The 27,872-nt window shown below is 51.3% G+C and overlaps 1 protein-coding gene across 4 annotated transcripts in view; it reads left to right on the top strand.

Annotated features, from left to right (window-relative positions):
* Positions 1-27,872, top strand: part of Mroh7 (maestro heat like repeat family member 7) — a 51,317-nt gene that overhangs the window by 1,555 nt on the left and 21,890 nt on the right. The window contains exons 2-14 of one of the 4 annotated variants that reach the window (XM_006977703.4): positions 3,396-3,430; positions 4,423-5,601; positions 14,048-14,112; positions 16,753-16,830; positions 17,947-18,026; positions 18,264-18,393; positions 20,207-20,302; positions 20,980-21,084; positions 21,205-21,340; positions 23,948-24,060; positions 24,821-24,997; positions 25,355-25,509; positions 27,586-27,724. In XM_006977703.4, the coding sequence (XP_006977765.1) occupies positions 4,497-5,601; positions 14,048-14,112; positions 16,753-16,830; positions 17,947-18,026; positions 18,264-18,393; positions 20,207-20,302; positions 20,980-21,084; positions 21,205-21,340; positions 23,948-24,060; positions 24,821-24,997; positions 25,355-25,509; positions 27,586-27,724 (2,379 nt within the window). In that variant the 5' untranslated portion in view covers positions 3,396-3,430; positions 4,423-4,496. The remainder of the gene's footprint in view (positions 1-3,395; positions 3,431-4,422; positions 5,602-14,047; positions 14,113-16,752; positions 16,831-17,946; positions 18,027-18,263; positions 18,394-20,206; positions 20,303-20,979; positions 21,085-21,204; positions 21,341-23,947; positions 24,061-24,820; positions 24,998-25,354; positions 25,510-27,585; positions 27,725-27,872) is intronic. The other 3 variants (XM_076564641.1, XM_076564642.1, XM_076564643.1) reach the window with 3 other exon arrangements.

Here is a 27,872-nt window from a genome sequence, read left to right as displayed (position 1 = left end):
CACAAATAACAATGAAACAACCACACTCTTATGGTTGTTGCTCTTAGTGATTTGACATGGACATTTTTAGGCTTACCCCAGGTTCGCTTACTTTTTCTGAATCTATAGGCTTAGATCTTTTATTAATTTGGGATGTTTTCAGCTATAATTACTTTGAATGTTTTTCAACACCTTTTCTTCTTCTGAACTCCAAGTGTAGAAATCTAGAAACTTTGTTCTTGTCTCCAAGAGTCTGCATATTAAGTGCATTTCTATTTTATTTTTTTTATAGATTTATTTATTTATTTACTGTTCATTGAGACAAAGTCTCACTATGTAGGCCAGGCTGGCCCAAATCTTTATTTTTTTTCTTCTTGAGGTATGCAATCCAGACAGGGCTGGAATGTACTGTGCATCAGAGGGAGACATCTGGTCCCTCTGCTTTCCCATTCCCCAGGGCTGGATACGGGCCTGGATGACCATGCATAGACAGATTCAGCAGATCTTAGCGATTTGTCCTTGAGGTCAGGACTCCGCCTCTGTCTCTACTACAGAGTCCATCAGACAAGCTTTTCAGAATTCAGTTACTGGGGGAGAAGAGGAAATGGGAGTCATTGCTTAGAGAATGTGTTTCCATGACACCGGAAGAACACATCCTAAGGAGATGCATGACATATTTTCTATTTATTTATTATTTATATCTATCTATCTATCTATCTATCTATTTTTTTTTTTTTTTTGGTTTTTCGAGACAGGGTTTCTCTGTGTAGCTTTGCGCCTTACCTGGAACTCACTTGGTAGCCCAGGCTGGCCTCGAACTCACAGAGATCCGCCTGCCTCTGCCTCCCGAGTGCTGGGATTAAAGGCGTGCGCCACCACCGCCCGGCCTATCTATCTATTTTTGTTTGAGATAGAATCATACTCTCTATCATAGGCTAGCCTGGAACTCATTACATAGCCCAGGCTGTACTCAGACTCCCAGTACTTCTCTTAATTCAACCTCCCAAGTACAGATGTGAGTCACCATGCCTGATTTTGTTGTTTGCAACAAGGTCTTCCTCAGTAGTCCAAGATGGCCTCGAACTTGTGACCCGTTCTCAGCCTCCTGAGCATTGAGATCTCAATGCTTTCCTACCACACCTAGGTCTAAGAGGCCAGCTCTTACATTAAATTTTGTTTGTTTGTTTTTGTTTAGACAAGGTCTCCCTATGTAGCCCAGCCTATCTTGGGACTCCCTGGGTATTTCAGGCTGGCTTTGAACTCCTGGAGATCATCCTGCCTCAGTTTACTAGTTGTGGGACTCTAGGTGTGTCCTAACATCCTGAGCTGTTTGTTAAATGTTCTTACACACACAGGAGCACACTCATATAGAGATCATCGAGACGGGGACATTCCCTGTTTAGCACTTTGGCTGCGATGATGATAGTCCATATGTATGCGTATGCCCAAAGATGGACACTAAACACAGGCACTGTGTTTGTTTTTGTAAAGCAAGGGCTTGTGTAACCCAGGCTGGCTTTGAAGTCTGATCTCCCTGCCTCTCCGAAGGGCTGGGATTACAGATGTGTGACAGTCTCTGCTCCTCTTTTTGTTAAAAATTAATTTAAAAAATATTTCATGCAACTGAGTGTTTTGCCTGAATTGTTCGTACAATGTGTGCATGCAGTGTCTGTAGAGGCCAGAAGAGGACATCAGATCACCGGAGTTACAGATGGTTGTGAGCCACCATGTGGGTGCTGAGAATTGAACCTGGGTTCTTTGGAAGAACGGCCCTTAGTCTCTTAACTGCTGAGCTGTCTCCAGTCCCCTCCTCTTTCTTTCTTTCTTTCTTTCTTTCTTTCTTTCTTTCTTTCTTTCTTTCTTTTTTTTTTTTTTTTTTTTTTCACGGCCTCTCTATGTAGCCCACGGCCAGGCTGGCCTGAAACTCACTGAGATCTCCAGGCTCTGCTTCCCAAATGCCAGTATTAAAGGCCTGGGCCATCACACCCTGCTTCCCTCATTCTGCCAATGAGCAATACCCACATGGTGGAGGGCAAGCCCTGAGTTGCCTTCACACTTTCAGGACTCTGAAGACTTGACCACCTGCAGCAGGGTGGAGGAGGGCAGGGAGCAGGAATGTGTCAGGGAGAGTCGATCTGTCCTGTCTGTCCATCTGTCTGGTGGAAAAGGAAGGGAACGGCCGGCTTGAGACTGTCTGCCAGGCACAGGACTTACTGTCACTGCCTTCCAGGCCATGCCAGTCTGTATTACTCCAGGTCAAAAATGCTCCCTTTGATAACTCTGTGTGTGTGTGTGCGCGTGCGTGCATGTGCATGTGTGCGTGCGTGTGTGCATGCATGTGCAAGCACCTGTGTATATGACATAGAAACAGATCAAGAGCAAATGCAGGTCCCTCATCAAGTAAAAGGAGGAAAAATGATGGGCACAAACTTAAGACCAGGGCTTTGCCAAGGAACTCGGAATCAAGGTGCCCCAACTTTATCAACCCCTTTCAACAGGTAAAATAGTTTTTGGGAGGCGATGGTAAGGCTACTCTTCCTGCTTTGCAGGCACCAGGTGTTAGGAGTGCCTGTGGCTTCCCCTGGGTACCATGGTACTGACTGCCCTCTGCCACAGCCTCTAGCAAAAAGCAGGAGAAAGGTAACATGGGAAAGCCTTCTGCAGGCCTCACACTTCCTGCCAGACGCCATAAGGGCAATGTCTCTATAGGACAGGGAGCCCGTGGGGAAAAGTCTCTTGTCCACGGTCATTCACTCACACCAGTAAGATGAGCTGACCTATGAACTTGGGACGACATGACTTCAAGTGCATGGTCCTTCCAAAGCCAAGCCATACAGACGCGGGTCGGCGGAATGAACAAATGATTTAGGGAACCAGTCCATGAGTGAGTAAGAAATGAATGGACAAGGAAGTGAGCTAGCGAAAGAATGGATGAGCAAAAACAGTAAGAAGGTAAACCGAGAACGCAACTGTTCCTGAGCGCCTCCTGGGCTCGGGTGCCATGCCAGAAGTCAGGAATCAGCAATGAGCAAGGCAGAGGCAGTTTCTGAGGTATCGAGGGAAGCCAGAGGAGTGTACCAGGAAAAGGGAAGCCCGCAAGATGCTCTGAGAGCTGACAGGTGGCCCTCACCTGCTTGGGGAACCTACAAAGGCGCGGCTTTAAGTGATAGCTGGGGTAGGGAAATGGAAGAGGCACCCGGCCCGTGGAAGGCCCAGATCTGCAAAGGTGGAGTGGGAGGGGCTTAGGGAGGGCTGCACAAGGAGATGCAGAAGAGGTCTTTGGGTTCTGCTGACAACTGGCAGCTGTTCTAAGGACAACAGGAAGCCATAGACGAGGTTAGCCAGAGGGTAGGTGGCACAGAGATGGTCTTGGTCTCTCTTGCCCTGACTTTGACTTCCTTTGTGTATCTTCCCAGGGGCCCACTCCTGCTTAAGAACAACATGCTGGCAGGTAAGCTGCTCTTATAGATCCTGTAGGGGGAGGGTGGCTCGGGGATAAGGCCAGGAGTCGGGGGATTGGGGAATTCACCCACAGCTAGATTGCTGGGCAAGTAGGTTCCATCTCAGTAACTGTTTCGTGCTCCCTTGCCAGGCTGTAGGGTGCTGTGCCGAGGGACCTCTTGGGACTCTGGGCTGTGACCACATGCAGAGTAGTTCTAATGACTTAGGGGTCTGTCCCAAGACCCAGGGATCCTTGTGGGTGAACTGAGGTCACATGGGCCTGGCTGAATATTGGATAACTCATCACAAAGTACCTTATTCTTTCCTTCAACCTTTAAGTGGGAGAGATTGCTCGTTTGCCTGTTTATAGACTGACTCGTGTGCCTGGTACACTGTCTGGAAGCTGGGGATGCTCCAGGATCAAGGATACTCACAGTTACCCCTCTCCTCCATTTCCTTTTCCTCTTTCCTCCCTTCTATCCCTTCCTTCCTTCCTTCCTTCCTTCCTTCCTTCCTTCCTTCCTTCCTTCCTTCCTTCCTTCCTTCCTTCCTTTCTTTCTTTCTCCCTCTTTCTCTTTCTTTCTTACATTTTTGGAGACAGGCTGGCCTTGAACTACCCTCCCACCTCAGCCTCCTAAGAGCTGGGGTTACAGGTGTGAGTCACCGTGTCTGGCTAGAATAACTACAGTTCTTGACACCTAGGGCTTGTCTCTAACAGGGCTCGGTCATTAGAATGAAGAGGGATGAGCATTTTGGTAGGAGAGCTGAGGTTGGCAAGGCATAGTGGGAGGTACCAAGGCAAAGGCAGCGTATCTGTTCAGAACACAAGGTGAGGAGGAGCAGGATGAGGTCAATATCCATGACATGGAATGGAGAGAGTGAGAAGGAAACTGATGTGTGATGGAGCTGGGACAGGGAGCTGGTAACAGCAAGAGGCCCTCATCCGTGACGGGGCCCGCGTAGGACAGGGTTCTAGCAGGCTGCGTTCATCTTCTCTCCCAGGAGCGCCGCAGGGAGCCCCACAGTCAGCCGTTGGAGAGAAGGGACAGCGGCATTAAGAGGCCTTCAGACTGGACATGGCCCTGAGTCGGGGTGCTAGTCTCATTCTTCATAAAGACCTAGAGAAGACACCAAGTCTCAACTCCTACAAGGTCCCAGGAATAATGTCCAACACCATGCCTAGGCCCACCCCAGACCTGACCCTTGCTCCTCTCCCAGCACATGGCTTGGCTCTCACTCCAGTTCTTCATCCAGCTCCAAGTCCTGACCCGGAGGGGGTCCCTGGCCTAGTGTCTAATAACATCTCCAGCCCCAACGCCAGCGGAGCCACGACTCCAGCCTCCATCCAGATCAACAGCTGCTCTGTGGACACTGCAGACCAGAGTTTGAACTACATCTCCAGAGCCGACTCAGCGGGGACTCTCCATCCAGACTCACAACCAGTTGGAAGCCCCAGCTCTACACAGGCTGCTATTTTAAGTCCAGAGAATTCTTCTAGGCCATGCTCTGAGGATGCCCCCAAGTCCCTTTCAAACAAGGTTTTTGATTTGGGTCAGAGTAACTCTAATCCATCCAGGCCCGAGCCAAACCTATTTGTAAGGGCTCTTTCCAGAGATGCCCTGGTCCGGAGTCAGAGCATCTCTAGGCAGGGCTCACAGGTGCCTCTTCTTCTAGCCTCCAACACTTCTTTGGACCATATGCGCTCTGGGAATATCTCCAAGGTGAACTTGGGTACAGTCTCAAACCCAAATGAGTCCATCGCATTGACTTCACGTACTCTTTTTGCATCTGTTTCCAAAGAAGCCTTGAGTGCACCCTGGAACACTGGCTCCAGGGGGTCCATTTCCAGCAGCCAACCCAGGACTGGTTTAAATGTGACTGTCACTCGGGCTTCGCGTGTCAGCCTGATTCCTGGTTCTAGCGAAGGTCTCAGCTTGCACTCAAGTGCCCGAGCACCCAACTCCACTCTCTCTCCATCTTCCTGCATGACACTGATCCTGGGCTCGGAGTCTCTGAGCATGGACTCCAGCTTCATGGTGACCGACACCTCCACCTTGACCCTGAGCAGCCAGCGAGAAGATTATTCCGAGGACAACAGCATCCGCACCATGCCCCTGGAGGGGAATCTGGGGAAGTGGGACAGCCTGCAGGGTGTCACGGCTTTCCGCAGCCCTCCTGAGGGTGAGTAGGGAAGAGGAGGTAGCCTCGAAGGATTACGTATTCAGAGCCACAAGGCAGGGTGGGCAGTGGAGAGGAATGAGAAGGGAGCAGATGCACTCACGACTTACAGCGCAGTGGCAACCATGCTCTGGCCAGCACTTTGGCCAGCTGTATGACTTGGGAGCTACTCAGCCTCCTTGAGTGTCAGTTTCTTTAACTGTAATATGGTAAATATTTTTTTTTTTTTTTTTTTTTTTTTTTTTTTTTTTTTGGACAAGGTCCCACTGTGCAACTCTGACTGGCTTGGAACTCACTATGTAGACTAGGCTGGCCTCGAACTTACAGAGATCCACCCACCTTTGCATTCTCAGTGCTGGGGTCTCAGTGCTGTTCCACCAGGCAATGATCCTTCTGTTCTGTCCAAATCTCGAGTCCATCCTCTAGTCATAGGCCCCATTCAGAATGTTTTACTCTTTTACATAAATGTTAGCCCTGATTCCCTAGGCTGGCTTGGCCAGAGGAACAGGGAATCTCTAGGCTTAGCGTGATCTCCTCTGCAGAGATTTGAAGAATCCACTCCGGCCCTGATCCCTGGAGCCAATGCCTCCCTCCTGATACGCAGGAGGGTCTGTTGCTGTGCACTCTCTCAGTTGGTATTTCTTCCATATTTTTTTTGGAGACAGGGTCTCATGTAGCCCAGACTGGTCTCAAACTTGCTACATACTGGAAGGATGAACCTGAGCTTCAGATCCCCCTGCCTTCACATTTCAAGTGGAGAGATTCCAGGTGTGTGCCACAACATCTGGATCAATCAATATTTCCTTTTTTGTCCCTGTACCAATGCCATACTGTGATTATGCATGTGTGTGTTTTGTGTGTGTGCACGTGTGCATGGTGTGTGTGTGTGTGCGTGCATATGTGTACAGAGGTCACCCTCAGATGCCACTCCTTAGGAGCCATCCATCTGTGTTTTGAGACCCACCAGCACCTCTCATTGGTGGTGCTGATCATCTGGAGCTCACTGAGCAGGCTGGAGGCTGGCTGGCCAGGGCGCTGCAGGGACTCACCTGTCTCTGGATCCCCAGCACTGAGATCGCAAACACAGACTACCAATATGGGCTTTTCCCATGGCTCTGAGGAGTGAACCTAGGTTCCCGTGGTTGTGTTATGAGCACTCTACAGACCGAGCTATCTCTGTAAGGATTCTGTCCTTAATTACGTCATCAGCCTAACCAACAAGCTCCCCCACCCTCATACTGTGGTTTGAGAAGTTATCGTGATGTCTCGGCATGGTGGCACGGGATGTGACCCTGGCACTCAAGAGGTTGAAGGCAGAGAGAAGAGCATATGGCCTGCCTGGGTTATAGAGAGCAAACTCAGGACCAGCCTGTGTTAAGAGACTGTCTCAACAAAGCAAAAAGCCAGCAGGCAAACAAACCCATGGCTTTGTAACTATGTATGCATATCCGCCAAGGTGAGAAACCATTCATAAAACCCCACTCAGATTCACTAGCCATTGGTAAACCTTCATTCCTCCATACACTTTCATTAACTGCTGTAATATTTATTTATTTACTTACTTACTTACTTATTTTTGGTTTTTCAAGACAGAGTTTCTCAGTGTAGTTTTGGTGCCTATCCCGAATCTCGCTCTATAGACCGGGCTGGCCTCGAACTCACAGAGATCTGCCTGGCTCTGCCTCCAAGTGCTGGGATTAACACCGCCCGGCCCCACTGATGTGATTTTGAGGCAGGGTCTTGTTCTGCAGTCCACACTGGCCTCAAACTTGAACCCTCTTGTCTCTGTCTTCCAGGAATGTCACAGGAGCATGCCACACCTGCATCTTGAAGACTTTAAGTTAATTAATACAATTTTTGTGCTAAGGATTGAACCCAGGGCCTTGGACATGTTACACAAGTGTCCTGCTCACTGAGCTACATCCCAAGGCTTGACATTTTATATGAGTGAAGTTATATTATTTGTGACTCTTTGTGATGATTTCACACAGCAACGCGTTTTTAAATTTCACTCCTACTGTAGTGTGGGCCAGCCCTTCATTCCTTTTTGGGGAGGTAGGGGTTCAAAACAGGGTTTCTCTGTGTAGTCCTGGCTGTCCTGGAATTTGCTCTGTTGTCCAGGCTGGCCTTGAACTCAGATCCACCTGCCTCTGTCTCCCGAGTGCTGGGATCAAAGGCTTGTCTCATCACCTGCCAACTCAGCACTTCATTCTTTTTTTTTTTTAAAAAAAGATTTATTTATTTATTATGTATACAGAGTTCTGTTTGCATGTATCCCTGCAGGCCAGAAGAGGGAGCCAGATCTCATTACAGATGTTTGTGAGCCACCATATGGGTGCTGGGAATTGAACTCAGGACCTCTGGAAGAATAGTCAGTGTTCTTTACCTCTGAGCCATCTCTCCAGCCCCAGCACTTCATTCTTGTGTCTGGAAGTGTTCTCTCCTGTGGATATCTACATTTTGTTTATATCTATTTGTTACCTCTTGTATAATATTAGAGGGACCAACCTTAATATCATACATCCCAGGGGCTCAGGAGAGAGAACTACTAATGTCGAGGACTATTTTCGGGAAATAGAATCTCAGCACACCGAGCTCTTTAGTCCATTCACTTTAATTCCTCATCCGTCTCTAGCTTTACAGTTATATACCCAAACAATCACAGTCCTCCCCTCCACCCAGGTCACTGGCCTGAATTTCCTCAGGCAGTGATTGTCAGGCTTCCAGGGTCAAGCGGAGGGGTGATAAGAATCACAAAGAGGGGCAGTAATTGTTAATTATCATTTGCAACCCAAAGGGGAAGTGACTAATGAATTAACTAAAGGCTAAATTCGGGTAATATCTAAGAAGAAGGATCTTATGTGCACAACTATAATCTTAAATGTGATTGGTAGAAAATGTTAAGAATCTATAAGTTGCTAGATCAATTGGAGAAAATAAAACTGCCTTCTTTTCTCTTGTGACTCCTATCTGTCCACGCTATCTGCCATTTTTCTGCAGGGTGGGGAAAGTGTGCTTGGTCGCTAGGCAACCTGTGTACAGCTAGATGCCTCTGGTTATAGTTAAGGGGAGATCTGGAACTAGAGGTAAAATATGGGAAAGGAGGAAGTTAAGCTTAATTGGCACATCCGCTAGGCCTTCTCACATGGGAAGCCTGGATGCTTAAGTCTGTTCTTAGCGAGTACAGAGGTATCCCTGATAAGGTACTTTCCTCCATCTGGGGATGAACCTGGCTGGATGCTGCCAATGATGATAATTACAGGGAGGCTTGAACTGGAGTTCTGGCCTCCATAGCTGTTAGCACAGAAGGTTCTCTAAATATTCCTAGAAGTGGTTAGATAAGGAGTTACAGGTCTATAAAGTTAGTAAGGCTGTAAGAAGGGAGGGTCCGAGCTAAATTGGGTAAAGGTATTACTTAACATCCACCTGACCTAGGCAGTGTCTTCTTGTGGAATTGACCTTAAATCAGGAGACTTGCATGTGGACTGTTATTACTGTTAGTCTTTGAAAGTGGCTAAGGGAGATATCTGATTCCAGAAGAAGCCCTTCCTGAGGTTGTTCTCCAAATACCTGGAATGTGTATGTCCAGAGAGTGTTAGCCCTTCTTAGGGAAAAATCAATTGGGAAAACTATGAAGGCACACATGATTTTCATAACAGAAGACAGCTGATACATAACAAGCCAAGTAACACCAAAAGCTCCTTGGGATTTGGCTTCCTCTGGAGGAATTTCCTGATTCCTCCAGGTAGTGACTTTGCCATAACCAGCTGAGTTCTTATGATAAATTCCTGTGGCCCGCAGCAGTTACCAATTATTTATACCTCAAATTAGGTCCTTTTTACTTTTGGGAACCATGGAACCAAGGAAACTGATCCTTGATTGACCAATAGAGCAAGGTGTGTTCTTGCTGTGTAGCTCTGACTAGACTCTAATCTCAGTCTTCCTGCCTTGGTTTCCTCAATGCCTCTATGCCCATGTGAAGATGGCTGGATGTAGGAGAAGCAAGGAGGAAGACTCACAGACCAGCTTCTTGACTTGTTGACAGTGGAGAAGTCATAGATGTGAAGAAATGAGAGGAGAGACGGGCTGAGGAAAAGAGAAATACTCAATCTCTTCTGAGAATCAGTAGAAAATGGCTGGGAATTTCTTTTTGTTCTTTTTACTGTTTTCCTGGTTGTTCTCACAGCAGCTGTTAGCTGTCATGGTAATGGTGGTGGTGTGTGTGCTCAGGACTTCAGGATTTAGCATGGAGATGGATTGTGATAAAGTTAGAGGTTGTCTGGCAGTTAGATTTCACTGGTTTGGGCTGGTCCACCTGAAGAGACTGCTGGCCCACAGACAACAACCGAAGATAAGCCAGATCAGGGCAGGATAGAAGCTCAGCTGAGTCACCTCGGCAAGGTGACATACTGACGCACTTGAGTTTCCTCTGTATTTCTCTCTCTCTCTCTCTCTCTCTCTCTCTCTCTCTCTCTCTCTCTCTCTCCCTCCCTCCCTCCCTCCCTCCCTCTCTCTGTCTCTCTGTCTCCATCTTCCTCTCTTTCTCTTAACAGGCAGGGTCTCTTGTACCCTAGACTGTCCTTGAGTGCCCTTGAACTTCTGATCCCTGTCTCCCACCTCTGGAGTTTGGGGATTACATACATGGACCAGCACACCTGGTTTTGTATGGTGAGGATCATACTCAGGGCTTTGTACATGCTTGGGAAGCATTCCATCAGCCGAAACACATCCGCAGCCCTCTGTGGGCTGTTTAAAAAATTTAAAGTTATCTTTATTGATTGATTGGTTGTATGCCACAGCGCATGTGTGGAGGTCAGAGAACAATTTGCAGGAGTCTGTTCTCTCTACCATGTGGGTCCCAGGATCGAACGTAGACCATCAGGCTTGGAGGCAAACACCTTGACCAGCTGGGTCATCTCACTGGCTCCCTTCCAGTTATTTTAAATAATGCTGCTATTGCCAGAGTTAGGTAGGGCAAAGGCCTGCATCTAGGAAGTCCCAGTGAAGTGTCATGACACTTTCCCAAGACAGTCCAAGTCGAGCAGCCATGAAGGCAAGAAAGGAGCTTTATTCTCAAGGAAGCCCATGGGGAGGAAAGGAGGTCTCATGGGCTGGGACTTGTCTGGGTGCTCTCAGCAGTTTTAATGTTCCACAGGGACGGAAAACAAAGGTTTGGGTTGGGAGAGCTGGGGGTTTCCATGGTGGGAATCCAGGTCTGCTTGGGCTGGCCATAGTCTGCTTGATAGTTACTTCCTTCATTATCTCAGGAACCGCCATGCAGAGAACTTGGTTGGTGCCGAGAAACTACCCCGTTGTGTGGGGTGGTTTGGGTCCTTTATCTTAATGTCTTCGTCAGGCCTGGAGTTACTGGGACTACGGTCACTGTAGGGAAGAGAGACCAAGGAGAGCCCGGAGGAGAAGCAGAAACAACATGGAGCTGCCTGTGCCAGAGACTGGGCCTTGGTAGCAGAGTCCCTCGCCAGGGGACAGGTGTGAGGCATGTCTGCCTTTTGTTTTCTTTCCTCCACAGTAACAGCTAACTTTTAGGATGCGGAATGACATCGGACGCCGAGGGGCTTCTTATACGCTGACTGGCCATTTGTATGCCTTCTCTGGAGAGATCTCTATTCCAAATCCTTTGCCCATTTTTCTTTTCTCCTCCCTCTCTCTGTCTCTCCGCCCCTTCTCCTTCCTCTCTGAGACAGGGTCTCACTCTGCAGCCCAGGTAACCTGAAATCCACTGGGTAGTCTCGATTGGTCTTAGATTCACATCAATCCTCCTGCTTCAGGTCTCCCAAATGCTGGGATTACAAGCATGAGCCGCCATGCTTGGTTTTAAATATTTTTATTTATAAAGTAATAGAACACGTGCATAGTATGTCCAAGACCTGCAATTCTTTATTCAGAGGGGAGAGAGAGAGAGAGAGAGAGAGAGAGAGAGAGAGAGAGAGAGAGAGAGAGAATTTTTAAAAATGTATACAATACAGGGTTTTGCTCTCTAGCCCAGGTTGTCTTGGAACTCATGATCCTTCTGCGTTAGCCTATTGAATTCTGGGATTCCAGATGTGTGCTGCCATGCCTGAGTCTCTGTTCACTTTTATTGGATACACCTAGAACAGTGTGGTCACAGAGTAGGCACATACTACATGTGTGTCTGTTGTATGTACGTATTCGTGTGCGTGTGTGTGTGCGCGTGCGCGTGCGTGCGTGCATGTGTGTGTGTGTGGGGGGAGGGTGACTGAACTCAGATCCTCGTGTCTGTATGGCAGGCACTTTACTAACTGAATTATCTCCTGTGTGTGTGTGTGTGTGTGTGTTTTGGGGTGATTGGACTCAGATCCTCGTGTCTGTATGGCAGGCACTTTATTAACTGAATTATCTCCCCAGCTCTTTAAATATTTTTTGTTCGTTAGGTTTTTTTTAAAATATATGTACATGTGGTATATGTGCATGTATGTGCCTGTTCACATGTGTGTGGGTACACATGAGTTTTGATGGCTGAAGCTGACATCAGGAGTCTTTCCTGACTGCTCTTTATCTTATCCACTGAAGCAGGGTCTCAACTGAACACGGAGGTTGTCTATATGGCCAGTCCAGCTTGCTCCTGGGATCCCCTCTCCACCTCCTGAGACTCTGACTGCATCTGTGTGGGTGCCAGGGATCTGAACTCAGCGAGTGCTTTGTCCAGGAAACCATCATCAGCCCTTTGATGCTTTTAATATGGTTTTTTAAAAAGGCCTACACACTTGTCGAAAGCACATCATTAAAATCTTTCTTTTTCCTGAATCACTTGTTAGAAAGCTGCCAAGTGGTGCCCCATCACCCCTAAATTTTCAGCACATTTCTTACCCAAAATAAAAAAAAAAAGCACAAAATATAATCACCGTAAATAAGGCATTAATATTTATATGTCGCTCCACCGGATTCTCACACCCTATTCAAGTGTGGCCAACTCTCTCAGCACCGTACTCTTAGCTCAGGCTCCAGTTCAGAGTCTTGTCATTCTGTCTGTCCTGCTCCGCCTCCTTCTGTTCTTGGTCTTCCCTGCCTTTCTTTTCCTTGATGCATGTAAGACTGTGGGCTGGCACCATTCGGGTCCTGCAGCGCTGGCCGGAATAGCTGGGCAGCCATGGTGGCTTTCTCCCCGTGCCCCTCTGGAGGCTCACGGTTTTGATTCTTGATGGCTGGTCACGCCATCGTCTGATAAGAGGCCTGCCCTGGGGCTCTCCACTGGACAGCATTGTTTTCCCTTGTAATAGCTTGCAGTGAGGGGGCTTTGAAAACACAGGATTATCCCACTACTCCACACTTCCGGCTTAGGGGTGTGTTTCTTTGTGTCGTGTTCTGGTTTATTTAAGGGCTCGAAACCAGTTGCTCTCATTAGTTATGTTGATAAGATTTCCTTAGTCCGACCAGCAGAAACTCCCTCTAGGTAAACACGTACGTTCTTCCATCTGCCTCTGAGCCCTCTTTCTTGCTTTCTGGGGCCAGATGTTCCAGGCTCATCCCAAAGTTCCCTGGGACCTGCCATTTCTCCTGGGAGCCTTGCTGTTTTCAGTGAACAGTAGTTAGCAGTCAATGTCTTGTGCCAGTGTGTCCTCTTCCCCCATGGCTAGCCCTCCAGCAGCCTCTGGCCGTTCAAGATCCCCCTGAATCCCAGCTCTCCCAGACCCTGGTGGCTGTGACCTCAGATGGCTAGAAATCTGTTCTCCACCGGTGTCCCCTTAAACAGAAGGCTTTTATTGACCTTCCTCAGCTAAGTACCCATCGCTGGTCCTGTCGGTTAGGAGAATGGGACACTCTACATTGGCCAAGCTTGGGTTGCAGACCAATCCCTCTTTGAAAAGGAGAATGGGTGGGGTTTGACCTAATTGCTGGGAATAGGGACCTGCAGGAAAGACAGGGACTCTTTCACCCAAAGCAAGGCAAGGGATCTGGGCTGAGAAAACAGCAATCAGCCACTGTAACAAGCCCTGAAGGACAGGAACAGGCTATGCTGGGGGGGGACACATGTGCTTTCTCTTATCCTGGGGGCCAGGAGAGGCCTCTGAGAGGGGCAACAGGCAAGGTGAGGCCTAAAAATGGGAACCCTGGGGAAGAGCAGCTGGAGTAGAGAAAACCACCTGACCACGAGCTTGCCTGGAACTGGACAGAGGCCAGTATAGACAGAGCCAGGGATGGAGGAGAGAGCAGGGAGATAAAGCTAGGGACGTGGACGGGGAGACTGACCAGGCAGGGCCACAATAGCAAAATCAAAGACATGGAGCATCACTGAAGGCTTCTAGGGAGGGTCCGTGGCACGAGCTAATTTACATTTTTCCAAGCTTTCTTGGTCTGGTGAGAGGGAGTGAGGACTGGAGGGACCCACTGGGGAGGAGAGATAGGACTATGGCATCCTGAGGGCACCACGCTCTGCTTTTCCCTCTCTCCCTGAACCTGTGATGTGCAGGAACCTCTGAAGATGTGAAGGTCAACTCGCCAGAGAAGAGAGAGGATGAGAACGACACAGCTCAGGTATGCTCAACTCCACGCCCTCTTTCCCCTCCCTCCTCCTTCCCCTCCCCCATCCCGCCCTCCTTGCCCATCCCCCCCTTTTCAGGTGGAGTCTTGCTATTTAGCCTAGCTGGTCTGGAGCTTGATATGTAGAACAGGCTGGCACTGAGCTTGTAGCAATCCTCCTGCCTCTGCCCCCGGAGGGGTGAGACACCAGGTGCGAGCCACCACACCCAGCCCAGGGTTGGCCCCGCCCACCCCTCTGCGGCATCTCTTCTCCCTCGGGGGGAACTGTACGCTGTCTGAAGTCCGGAGGGGTCACCAGCTCCTCTGGAGTTTCCTTTGTGCCACTGGGACCAAAAGACCAGACAGAAACGGTTTAAGGGAGAAAAGTTTATTTTGGCTCAGAGATTCAGAGGGTTTCCAGCGGTCACAGTCCGGGGGTAAGGGGTGGGGGCGAGGAGGGGGCGGGGAGGGGGCGGGGAGAACAGCTCAGTTTATGGCAGTGGGAGTGGATGGCAGACACTGCACATCCAGAAGGCCAGGAAACAGCTCCACAGCCTCCCCTCACAGCGTCACCAGCTGCGGATGGAGCTCTCCAAACACGAGCGTGAGGGAGACAGTCTCTCCCACTGGAGCCTTCCCCAGGCCAGGGATCCTTGTCTGTCTTACAGCTGAGCCTTCGGCAGGCCGAGCAGTGCTCAGCATATAGTAGGTTCTAAATGGAAGTCTTGAACAACTGAATGTCTTGTGGGAGGGGCTCTGAAAGGGACAGAAAGGCTAGAAATCGTTTTTTCCTGAGTAAGTAATCAGGGCTAACCCAGGTCTGGGCTGTGCAGCTGAGAAGGCCAGGCCAGGAGGATTAGACATAAGCGTGACACATGTGTGGATGTGGTGGATGGGTCTGGGCTCAGGGGCAGCCTCCTCCTCTATGGAATGGGCCCAGTGAAGTTGAATGAGGCCCTTCAGACCCAAGCTCAGTGCTAGAACAGGGAAGGCCGTCACCGCCATCATTCAGTGAGCTCCACAGGGCCCTACAATGTGCAGGATGCTAATTCTAACTCCAAGCACAGAAAGGCGACCCGATATTTCAGTCTGGGGAAATAGACATTTGCCCTTATTCTTGAATAAGCCTGAATGTCCACTCGTGTGAGCAGCCATCTCTGAATATTCATCCTAAACTGACACCCGTCTCCCTTTCCAAACTGAGATTAAGAACCCCAAGCAGTTTAGTTCAGTCCGCTGCTGGGAGGGGTAAGGATCTGCAGAGTTACCTTCTCCAGGCTGCAGTTTGATGGGACTCAGCCGGGTGGTTGCTCCGCTCTACATTGTACAGACAGATCTCTTAGGGGGGCTGAGACTTGCCAGGCTCCCTCTCTGCATGGCCTCATCCCTCCTTAGTCTAGCCTGGGTTTCCTTCCAGCATGGTGTCTGGGTTCCAGAAAGGAAAGGTGTGCCCTGGGACAAACCCTGACACACGTCCCTTTCACGACAGTCTGAGTCAGAGCGCAAGGAGGTTCTGTCCACTGATGGGACAAGTCGAAAAGAACCTGTGGCCATTAACTTTGCATAGTCTGCAGCAGATCAAGGCGTCTTTTTTTCTTCACTGTGGAATGTGAGGCTATTTGTTTCCTGCGATCTTGTCTTCCTCCTTAAGATGATGGGAATCAGTGGTTGACACAGGCTGATGTGCCCCATCTCTCCGGTAGCAGAATGCCTTAATCTGACTGGAATTTACCAAAAGGCTCTGAAGAGGTGTTACTGATGGTAGAATTTCAGGTTGAGGTGTCTGGATGCTTTCCATCCTCCTTTAGTTAACTATAGAGGGAGGGGTGCTTTATTGCCCCTCCCATCTGGTCTTCCAAATGCATACTTCCCATCCCACCATCAAGGTTTTTCACTAATCTTCATCTTCCCAGATACCCCCTGCAGAAGCATGTCCCTTCTCTTGGGTTGTGATAGTTTTAGTTGCCAGTCTGTCATAACCAAGAATCATCTGGGAAGAGAGTCTCAGAGAGAGTGTCTAGACCGTGTGTGTACATCTGTGAGGGATTATCTTGATTACATCAGTTGAGTACCTGCCCATTGTGGGTAGCATCATTCCCTAGGCAGGGATCCTGGACTGTCCTGAGATGGGGGAAAGGAGCTAAGCACTTGACTGCACGAATTCTTTGCTCTCTGCTCCTTGTCTGTAGATGTCATGTGACCACTAGTCTAAAATGTCTGTCCTGTGACTTCACCATCACGATGAACTGTACCCTGAACTGTGAGCCAGAATAAATCCTTTCTCCCTTAAGTTGTTTTTTGTCGGGGTATTTATACTTGTTTATTTACTTTGGTTTCTTTGAGATAGGGTCTCCCTGGGTAGCTCTGGCAGTCTTGGAACTTGCTCTGTAGACCAGGCTGGCCTCACAGAGACCCGCCTGCCTCTGCCTCCCGAGGGCTGAGATTAAAGGCGTGCGTTACTATGCCAGGTTTTGTTGGGGTATTTTATCACAGCAATGGAAACCAGACTTAAGACATGGGTCAATGCCAGGGTTGGGCGGATGGGGAAGAGCTGTGTGTGCTAGGTAGCTAGAGGGTGCTGTATACGCTGCCCAGGTGGATGGCAGGACTCAGGGAAAGTCTCACTCTGTGGTTCTGCTTCCCACGGCCCTGCAGGGAGAGATCATCACTTTCCAGAAGAATCAGGATGAGACGGAAATGAAAGAAAAGGAGACAACGATGAAGATGATGATGGTACGGGAGCCTGTACAGGCGGGACTGTGGTACTGGGGTGGAGTTCCCGAGTCCTCCAGTCGGTGAGACAGCTGGAGGGAGCTGGGAAGAGGACAGCAGCAGGAGGTGGCCCTCTTGGGCTTGAAGCTAAGTTTCCCCACCTTTTACTGCCCCCACCTGCCAAGAGGGAGTGTGAGCAAGCTATTTCCCTTCTCCGAGCCTCACTCTTCCCGTCTCATAAATGGGTGAGACTGTGCTGGTAGCTTTGCTTGTGGGAGGACACGACCCATTAGCTGGTCCATTGCGAAGTCTGTGCAGCTGAGAGCAGTCATTATCGACCCTCAGAGGCCCCTCCGGATGGGCAACTTAAGAGGGTTCCCGAAAGCAGCCTCCTCTTTACTACCCATTCGGATGAACTGGGCACCACTCACCACGGAGGCTTACACAGTTACCTTTGGCTTTGTGGTCCTTAAAGAGAGAGGGGGGGGGTTAGGGGGCCCAGCTCAGACAGCAGTGTTGGCCTCATCAGAAAGAGTTCCTGAGTTCGAACCCCAGAGCACACATGAAAAGCAGGCGTGGTGACACACATTTGTAATCTCAGTACTGAGGAAACATACAGGCACTCCGGCCAATCAGACCAGCCTAACTGACCAGCTCTGGATCCCAGGGAGAGCCCTTGCCTCAAAAACCAAGGTGTGTGGCTCCTGAAGAATGGTACCCCTGGCCTCTGCATACATGTGCACAGGAACACACACACACACACACACACACACACACACACACACACACACACATCTGCCCATACGCAAGGCATAATACTTAACTTTAACTGACACTAATCGAACACCTACTGTGTGCAGATGTTAGATGTAAAGTGACAAGTAGGAGGATGTCTGAGGAATTCGACTGGACAGCTTTCAGTGGCCAAACCTGGTGCTCCTTACTTGGGTCGGTCCCATGGTTTAGCTGTCAGTCACCTGAAGGGCACCATGGGAACCATCCTCACTGAGCTCTGCACGCGGGATGATGTACAAACCAGGGTGCTGAGTGCTGAGTGGTCTTGGCCTGCATGACCTGCTGTCGGAGCGTGGGAGTCAGCCACAGCTGGCTCTCACTGGCTCTGTGCTCCCCACCCAGAAGCAGATTCAGGAGGAACCCTTGGATTCCCTCTTGAGCCCTGCCCGCCGGCAAGCCATGGAGATCCTGACACAGCTGAGGTATCCGCCGCTCTTGTCTCTCCCTTCCAAGCTCTGCTGCCCCTTCTCCCATGCCTCTGTCCATTCCGAGCCTTTCCCTCTCCCCCTGCCCGGTCCCCATGGAGCACGTCACCTCCACACCCTTGCTCGAATCTCACCTTATCCCAGGTGGCCTGGCTGACTCAGATACCCCTCTTCCCCACTGCGTCCTTGCCCCTGCCCCTCCTCACTCCACACCCTGCCTCCTCTCTCGCCCAGCCACACCAAGCCCATCCTGAATGTGCGGGAGAGGGTGGAGCTGGTGAGCACCTGTGTGCGGAGCGTCTTCTCACTGCCCTCCGTGCAGGCCATGCAGGAGAAAGACGAGGCCAAGGCAGAAGTCATCCAGGTGAGCGGGGCCCTCCGGGTGGGTCTTTAGGTTGGGGACATCCCCAGAAGGGACAACTCACAGGGATGCGTAGGGGCTTTCTATAGATAGTCCACCGCCCCCCCCCCCAACACACTCCTTGGCTGTTGGCCTGGAATAACTCACCTCACCTGTATCAGTCTGAACGGGTGCTGGATAACTGTTCAGCAATGAGTGAACTATTGCAGTCGTGGCTCCCTAGGAGGGCTCCGTCCACTTGTAAGCCCCGTCCTGTGTCAGGGAGGTAGACAGAGGCTGCAAAGTCATAGGACGGGGCCAGGGTCGGAGGGTAGGACTGAGGACTGGGCCATATGGAAGAGGACTGGGAAAACTGGGCAGAGACCTGGAGGAACAGCCCTTTAAAGGGGGCGAGCATCATTAAGCCTCTGCAGAGTTATTCCTAGAGGTACCAGTAGGGGTGGGGCTTAGCTGTAGGATGCAGGGAGAGTCAGGCGGGTCAGGCGGGTCAGGCGGGAGGCTGAGTGAGAGGGAGCTCAGCTCTTTTGGCCCGCCTTTCTCTCAGCAGGCATTCACCACGTCCCTCTCCACATCACGATGGTAGTTTTGCAGCAGTGTGAGGGTGGAAGAGATGAACGCTATCGAAAAAAAAAATCAGTCAAATGCAAAATCTCAGGGGATGGTCAGTGCTGCAGGCATAAATTATGGGGTACCAAAAAGAGTATGGATGAGGGACATGGCCTAGGGAGGATAGGTGATGTTGTGATTCCCTGAAAGAGGGTGGCGGAAAGAACCTGTACAGAACCCATGCCAACTGCCGGGACGACAAGAGGCCGTGTGACTGGAGCCTGAAGGGTGAGACAGGGACTCTGAGAAGAGAGCTTGGAATGGTAGGAGTCAGACCACACAGACAGATCGCCTCTGGGTTCTGGGTTCTCAAGTTGGTACCCTGAGAGAATCCAAAACAACGGGCCAGAATCCTTGCTGTGGAAAGCACATCTTGTAGTGATAAGTACTGCCAGCAGAGGGCAGTGGTACCTAACGAGCCGCAGCGGTGGGCAGGAAGGAGGAGGTAGTTAGCTGGAGGGCTGGCTGGGTGGCTGTGGTGTCATCCTAAGGGCCGCTGGCTCTAGAGTGGAATTAGGAAGCTGGGACAATGACAACCCAGGGGATAGACTTGGGGAGCCAGCAGAAGGAGAGCAAGTAAGGAAGAGAGGGTCTTGCCGGAGCAGTTTGAACCCACCACTCAGCCTTGCCTGTACGCACAGAGCAATGTCAAGACCGTAGCTTGGGCAAATGATGAGGCACCTGGGCAGGGGAGAGGTGGCTTCCCAAAGGGTCACCTGCGGATCTAGGTGGGTCTAGAAGTAACAGTTCAGCCAAGGGGCAGAGCACTCTGGAGAGGGTAAGAGCCAGATGGGCCTGGCAGCTCTCCAGCTCTGACAGTCTCGGGGGAGCTGACCCTTTGTTCCCTGCTGTGTGACCTCGGACAAGTGTCCCTGGATTTGTAAAGTGAGAAAAACAGCTCAAAGAGAAAGGGAGGGAGGATGCTCGGATGACGAGGCACTTGTCTGGCTCGTGCCAGGCAGCGGATGCCAGGCCTCTGCTCCGCCACCCGCCTGGGGAGGGTGGGAAGGTAGGAAGTCCGGGGACACTAATCCCCAATTTGTTAGAGAGAGGAAGTAATTGGCCCGATCTTGTATATTAGCTGAGGTACAGTGGTGGGGCCCGAAAGCAGCTTTTTGGAGTCCAAGTGCACCCTCCTCCGGGACCCACCCATCCGGGGCTGGCAGATGTGCTGGGGGCCCCCACAGCTCTGTCCTCCTTCTGTCTACAGACGCTCTACCACCAGACCTTAGATTCCTTGCAGAAACTGCTCAATGCCCTCTTTATTGAAGACCCTACCCCTGCTGGACTGAAGAGCATTTTGGAGGTGCAGGGCATGGGGAGGGAGGGGGAGGGGGGGAGGGAGGGGGAGGGGGGGAGGGAAACAGGAAAACAGCTCAGTAGAAGTGGGAGGTGGACCCCAAAGGCGTGGCTTGACTTCAGGATATCATCTTGAACCAGTGCTCTCCTTCTGTCAGATTTTGTGACCTTTCATTGAGTTTTTGGTGATCCTGAGGACTGGACCTAAGCCCTCACACCTCCTAGGCAAGCTCTGCCACCGAGCTACACCCCTAGCCCTTTTTAAAACTTTTAATCTGTAGACACTGTCTCAGTGAGTTGCCCAGTGTGGCCTTGAACTTTCGATCCTCTTGTCTCAGCCTCCTGCGTGGCTGGGGTCCCAGGCCTGGACCTCCGCCCTTTCACGGTCTGCCATGTTCTTTCAGCCACCCCTTGCAGCTCCTGCGTTTGCCTCACCCCCTTTCTCCACCCTTATCCCTGTCTCTTTCCCGTTCATCTCTCCTCCCTGACCCCTCTCCCTTCCTCTGGTCTGAGTCCTATTCTCAGCTCAAACCCCATCTGTCACCGAGCCACCAGAGAAGGAGGAGGACTATGGCAAATTGCCTTCTCCTTCTGGAGAATTCTTGTAGATTATTGGCTTACCCATTGGACAGCAGAGGCTGGCATCCAATGGCAGCAGAGTCTCTGACTCCCTTACCCCCACAGCCCCTAGGGCCCTGGATGAACTCTGGGAAGGCCCATGAACGAGCACGGGCTGTGAACAGCAACGTCTCTGTCTTGAACCACACGCTTGTGACCCTGCCTTTCTTCGTGAGTGTTCCCGGAGGGGTGGACACTCTGGTGACCCTCCTCAGCTGGTAGACCATCTGGGTCTGCTTACCCTGCACTGTGTAGCTACAGACGCCCTCCCTGTGGTTATGACACTAACAGATGTCCTCGGGGTTCCCAGCACTGGGTCTGCTGCTGGGGAGGCTCCTTCTTCGTATTGGGGATCCTGATGAAGAGATCGGCCGGGAGGCTCTGGATGGCATCACTATCCTCTACACTATCCTGGATCTCCAGAAACGTATGCCCCGCGTCAGGTCCCTGGCAGCTGTACAGCTTGGGAGGGAAGCGTGGCGGTACCATTGGGCAGCTGGAGGCAGGTAGCCAGGGTCAGGCCAGGATTGGGAGCTGATGTGAAATCCTCATCTCCATGGAACCAGGGGCCGACGCACAGACTAGGATTTATTTTTAATGTTTGTTTTGTTTTAGAGACAGGGTCTTACTATGTAGCTGGAGCTGGCCGCCAACTTTTAATCCTCCTGCCTTAGCCTCTCAAGTACTGGGACTAAAGGCATGTACTGCCCTGCCCTGTCTAGACAGCAAGTCTATCTTGATGGAAGCTGCTCTTCACTAGCTGAGCTTTTCCATATTGTTCCAACCTTAATTTCTCCTTCCCCTGGGACCACGGGTGCCCAGGCAGGATGGATGTCTTCTCCTTTTGTCCATCTTTCCTACTAGACTGTGATACTAAGAGGGGAGGGCGGGGTCCTGTGTTCTTCCCCAGCATAGTTATCTCCCGAGTGCTGGGATCAAAGGCGTGAGCCACAGCAGAGGCAGGGGGATCTCTGTGAGTTCGAGGCCAGCCTGGGCTACAGAGCAAGTTTCAGGACAGGCTCCAAAGCCACACGGAGAAACCATGTCTTGAAAACAAACAAACAAACAAATGAAGTTAAAAAGAAGAAGAGACCAGCTCAGGGCTCCATGTCACAGGTGCTTGTCACATAGAGCTTTCTTCTCTCCATGCCCCTCCCCCTTCTGGGATCTATCTGGGGTCTCCACTCTTTCTCATTTCAAGCATTTGGGGCAATGTTTCTTGAGAGATTCCTGCACTGACCAGGGGCCATTCATGACTCTTAAATGGTGGGTGAAAGGTAGCCTACAGTATTGACCAGCCCCAGGATGGGAATAGTATAGACCAAAAGGAGGCTGTCAGAGGTGGCTGGAAATGTCGAACATCCGGTTTAATTTAATTGCACAGTGAATCATTTTTTAAGGTATTTGAGTATGATCTGTCCTGCTGAAATTCAGGCTGGGCTGAGTGCCCTGTGTTCTTTGGGAGAGCCCAGGCCACCGTCGCTCTGGAGGAGGGAGCCGTCAGCATGGGTTGGCAATCTGTGGAGACTGCAAGGCTGGAGTGGATCTGGCTCTGGCTGGCCGCACAACACTAGTTCCTTCTGTGGGCAGAGCATGCTCTATACTCTCACACTGCCTCAGTGACCCTTTCTCGTGCCCGGGCCTTGTGCAGATTGAGTGGATCCAGGAAGGACCCAGGCCTGGCTCTGATGAGGGCATAGTCCCTAAATGTGTCTCCTCCTCCAGAAGACCCAGAGTAAGACCCTCTGTGCCAGGCTCTGCTCTAGCTCTGGGGACACAGCCTGGAAAAGAGATTCATTAAGCACGCCTCCCTTTGGCTTACCTTCTCGTTGCCAGGAGACAGACAATAGGCAAAAATAAACAAGCGAAGCCCCGAGTAAGTCAGACACAAAGCACGGAGGGAACACAAGCAGCAGAGAGGCTGGAGAGGCTGGAGTTCCCAAATGGCGTCCGCTGGCCTGAGGGCGGGCGGCGGCGCAGGCTGACAATCCCAGCACTGGGTGGAAAGTGTGAGACCAGCCTGGACTGGGGACCCTGCCTCTGAAAACACACGAAATGGACGAACTAGATATGGCAGTGCCCCCCTGGAATCTCAGTGCTCGGGGGACGAGAGCAGGGGGAGGATCAGGAGTCCGAGCCATCCTCAGCAGCATAGAGAGTTGGAGGGCAGCCTGGATTATGTGAGCCCCTGGGTCTCAACAAAGCCAAGCAACACAAACCCAGCCAAATAAAAACACCGCCCGAACACAGAAACAGCTCACACCAAAAGAAAGTACTGCAAAGCTATGGGTATTGGATGGTTAGAGTGCTTGTGGGCTGGAGGCCAGCCTGGTCTACAGAGTAATTCCAGACCAGCCAGGGCCACATGGTGAGGCCCTATCTTAAAAACCAAAATAAATAAATAAATAAATATCAATAACAATAACAAAATGAAACATAATGCCTTGGGCTGAAGCAGCAGGGACTCTTGAACACTGATAGTGGAAATAGAGCTGGGAAATGATCTCGCGTGTCTCCGGAGGGTGAGCCTGTGCCTACTGAGTCCGTGATCTCTGTCCTGGCCTATCCCCGGCAGAAGCGACAATCTGTTCCCCAGGAGACATGCTATCTGTTCAGAGCAGCACTGTGCAGGAGGGCTGGAAGCAGCCTAGAGGTGCATGTCAAGGAAGGCAGGAATACATGCGGCAGGCTCGCCCAGCTTGGAAAACTGCACCACACTGAGAATGGATGAGAGCGAGTGCCAGATGCTGCAGGGCAGAACCAGACGCGGGGGATGATGTTACGGGAGTCCATTTACTAAAGGTTCAAAAGCAAGGGATGCTACCTAGGAGTTGAGAAACCAGAACAGCGGTTGCCCTGGAGGCCGAGAGGAGTCAGAGGAGGGGCTTCTGGGGGGATGGTTGGGCTGTTTCTTGACTTGCTGCCTGCATGGGCTCACTGTGTGAAAAGCGGATTGTGCAGCTGGTGTGGGCTTGACAGACAGTTCAAAGCCATGGTCGGGTCAGGGTCCCTCAGAAGGCGTCTTCCCCTGCAGGGACCAAGGACAAGGAAGAGACCAACAAGAAGGAGCTGTATGAGAACAACAAGCGCTTCCTAGGGCCCTACAACCCTGTCAGCCCGTGCCAGAACATTCTGCGTGTCATTGCGGTGACTACCGGCGGTCCCGGCTCCCAGGCCAGGAGGGGAGGGAAAGGGGGGTTGCCACTAGAAGCCTTCTCCAGCTGCATAGTCTTTCTGGGTGTCCTCCATGTTCTAGCCCAGAGGTTCTCCGTCTGTGGGTCATGATCCCTCACGAGGGGGGGGTCACATATCAGATACCCTATATATCAGATATTCACATTCCAACTCATGACAGTAGCAAAGTTACAGTTATGAAGTAGCAATGAAGTAATTTCATGGTTGGGGGGGGGGGTCACCACAGCATAAGGAATTGTGTTAAAGGGTCGAAGCATTAGGGAGTTTGAGAACCATTGTTCTAGCCCATGACTTCCTTCTCCCTGGTGTGTGCCAGCCAATTCTGGGTACAAGGACCACATCACCCCTGTTTGTTTCCCTCCCCTTCTGCTTCCTTCTCTCTCTCTCTCTCTCTCTCTCTCTCTCTCTCTCTCTCTCTCTCTCTTCCTTCTTTTAAAGATGGAGACTTGTTATCCTCCTCAGGCCCTCGAACCCCTGGGTTCATGTAATCCTCCTGCCTCAGCCTCCCAAGCAGCTTGGGCTACAGGAGCACCTTGGTGCCTGGCTGTCCCTCGGAACTCCTCCCCAACGGGTCTAACATTCAGACATCAGAGGATGCGTGTGGTGCTTGGCACAACCTTCTCTTGGAGTTGGGTGGCATCTATGCCTTTCTGTGTGTCTCAGGGGATCCGCCCTGCTCAGCAGTGTCAAGACCTCTGTACTTACATTTCAGGAATTTGGAGACTTCCTGGGGCCCCAGCAGGTCAAGGACCTGCTGCTAGCAGCCTTGGAAGGCCTGAACGACATCTCAGAGGCTCAGGGGAAGGACTCCGGGGAGATGATGCAGCTGGCCTCGGAGGTCACGCTCAGTTCAGTGCTGGAGTGGTACCGCCACAGGGCGCTGGAGGTGGTAAGGCCTCTTGGAGGCAGAGGCCGGGATATCTGTCCTGGGGGAGTCCCCGAACCCCAGGATCCTGCTTCTCCTGGCACAGCCTGCCTGCCTGTGGACAGGGTTGGAGCTGAGCACTGGGCTAGGAAGGAGGTTTGGTAGGAGTGGGGGGGTCAGTGAGGGGTCTATCTCACTCCCAGGGGGAGCAGCAGGCCCCTGAACTTTCTTCCCATGTCTCCTGTACTGGGCCCCCCTCCTGCCTTCTTGGTTCCCTCTTGTTACCCTTCCCCATGCCCTTCTCCCATCTACCCCTGCTCCTCATGTCCCTCTCTGCTTCTCCAACGGGCCTTCCTTCCATCTGCTCATGGCGACCTCCAGATCCCAGAAATCCTGCAGGGCATCTACGTGCAACTGAGCCACATCCAGGAGCCGCGGGCACGTGAGGTGGCTCTGCTGCCCATCTCCTTCCTGGCCAGCTCCTTCATGACGGAGGTTGTGGTGGCCCTGCTCATGTGTCCCCTCCCACTGGACAGGTACCAAGCAAGGAGGCTTCTATCCTCTGTCCCTCAAAGGGTTGCGGCAGCCCCGTCCTGGGATGAGACACTCTTCCAGGCCAGAGAAGCCCTGCTCTCCCCTGCTCCTACACAGTCTGTGATAATGACCGTCAGGACTGAACACTGCTGGATCTGTGCTGAAAATCCAGTCTCTCATTCCCACCTCAGCCCTGTTCTCCAGATGTTGATGAGGCTCAGGAGACATTTCTTGGGCTCCACACCCACTGAGGCATTGCTAGAGTGAGGATCTACACTCAGATCTGACTCCAAAGTCCGGGGTTCTTTCTTCAATGGTAGCTGCTGGTCTCGGGTAGCTCAAGTGTCCTCTCCGGTCTTCAGATTCCTCATAGGAAAAACTGTTCCACAGTGTGAGTGAGCAGAAGGCGGCTTCCTGCTTGCTGCCTCCATGGAGGTCCTTATTTGGGCTGGAGAGGAGCCTAGCCAGATGGTGACAAGTGACAAGTCTTGCTTCCTTTAGCCTGTCGGACAAGCCCATCCATCCCTTCTTTAAATGACTGAAACAGGGAAGGGACTACATGGCATGGTTGTTTCTGAATAAATGTGGAAGCACATGCAGAACTGTGCAAGAGGGGTGTGTGCTGATAAGGACAGGTCAGTCACAGAGTCAAGATCAGCGGGGACCCTGAGGGCCAGCTGTACTACCCAAGAAGCCAGCTATTACTGCATTGCCCACCAGGGGGAGCGTCTCTCTCTCTCTCTCTCTCTCTCTCTCTCTCTCTCTCTCTCTCACACACACACACACACACACACACACACACACACACACACACTCGGGGGTTGGAGGGACAGGGAGAAGAGGGGGGAGGGTGCAGTGTTCATTCTATATCCCAGGCTAGCCACAAACTCATGGCAATCCTCCTGCCTCCTACTTTCAGGCACTGGGATTACATTAGGGCCTTTTTCTCTTCTTTTCTTGTTGCAGTGCTGGGCATCGAACCCAGGGCCATGCTATGCAAGTGCCCTAGCCCTGAGCCACACAGCCCCAAGGGGTTTCTTTCGTAGTCCACCAACAGTCACTGGGTTACCAGGGCTGCCCGTGACTTGATGGCCTGAGAGTGAGGACCTCTCACTACTTATTCCCTATATGCTTCCCAGGTGGAACTCGGCTATGAGGGTAGGAGACCCAGGGGACTCAGAGGGACCAGAATCTCTTACACGAGCCTTGTCTTCTGCGTCTCTTCAGAGACTAGTCCAGCTACCAGGGTCACAGTCCCTGGGAAGCGCGATGCTCTAGCTGTCCCATTGGTTCCTACAGATAATTGATACTTCCTCCTAATCCAGATGTTATGTACCAAGCAGCCACAAACATGACCATTTTTATCATAAGCAACGTTGCCTAGCAACGTAGTTGAAATACTATCTTATTGGGTTTCCAGGGGAACAGAGTTGGGAAATGAGTGGAAAGGTTCAGATGCTCCTGCATTCAGGCAAAAGGGTTTCATTAACCCTTTAGCTCACTGTCAACTGCCCACAGCAGGAACACCCCTGCTGCTGCTCCTCCTGCTTGGGTGGCTTCCTGGGAGTCTGTGGTAAGGGCAAGATTGGGGCCCCAAAAGGCTCTGTGACCCCCACTCCCACTCCCAGGAGGCAGCTCGGAGACATCAGATTCGGTCACATCTTGCAGTTAGCAGCAGCACCCTGCACTGGTGGTTTTACCTCCCTGAGCCTCTATTCTGCCTCTGTAAAATGGGAATAATGCCCTCTTGTGGAGGGGGAGAAGGCAGTGACTTTGAGCACTTCCGAGTGTCTGTGTCTGTATCCCCAGAGATTTACTTAGCGCCTGGTGCACAATGCCCTCTCTTAATGAGTGTTTGCCGACTAAATACATTACCTGAGGATAAAGCACTTGGTCTGAGACCTGGAAATGAGGTTCTCAATCACTGTCAGGCTCCTGCCTCATGGAGAATGTTTTCAGGACCACTCGTGGGCGCGCTCATGGATACCATTCTGTTGGCACTGCATCCCAGCCCTGACACCGTTTGCATCAGGCGGCCCCTGCCCTAGGTACCACTAACTATCCTACTTCCTCCTTAGCAACGGGGCAGAGATGTGGAGGCAGCTGATCCTTCGAAAACCCAGCTGTGACGTCCGAGACCTGCTGGATCTGCTCCTGACTACCCTGAAGGAGAAGCCTGTTACCAAGAAGGGTCGGGCCTCTATTGTGCCCCTGGCGGTGAGGACCAGGCACCTGCCTGCCATCCTTCCCTTCTACCCCATGCAGCAGCACACCTGCTTATAAGGTCCCATCTGCCAAAGTGGGGTAGGAGCCATGCTTTTTCTAGGCTAGATTCTCTGAGAACCAGTCCCCCTCTCAGAGCAAT

Source organism: Peromyscus maniculatus, chromosome 2 (genome assembly GCF_049852395.1).
Source record: "Peromyscus maniculatus bairdii isolate BWxNUB_F1_BW_parent chromosome 2, HU_Pman_BW_mat_3.1, whole genome shotgun sequence".
Taxonomy (NCBI): domain Eukaryota; kingdom Metazoa; phylum Chordata; class Mammalia; order Rodentia; family Cricetidae; genus Peromyscus; species Peromyscus maniculatus.
Note: the sequence above shows the minus strand (reverse complement) of the source record. Positions and strands in the feature narration are given on the sequence as shown.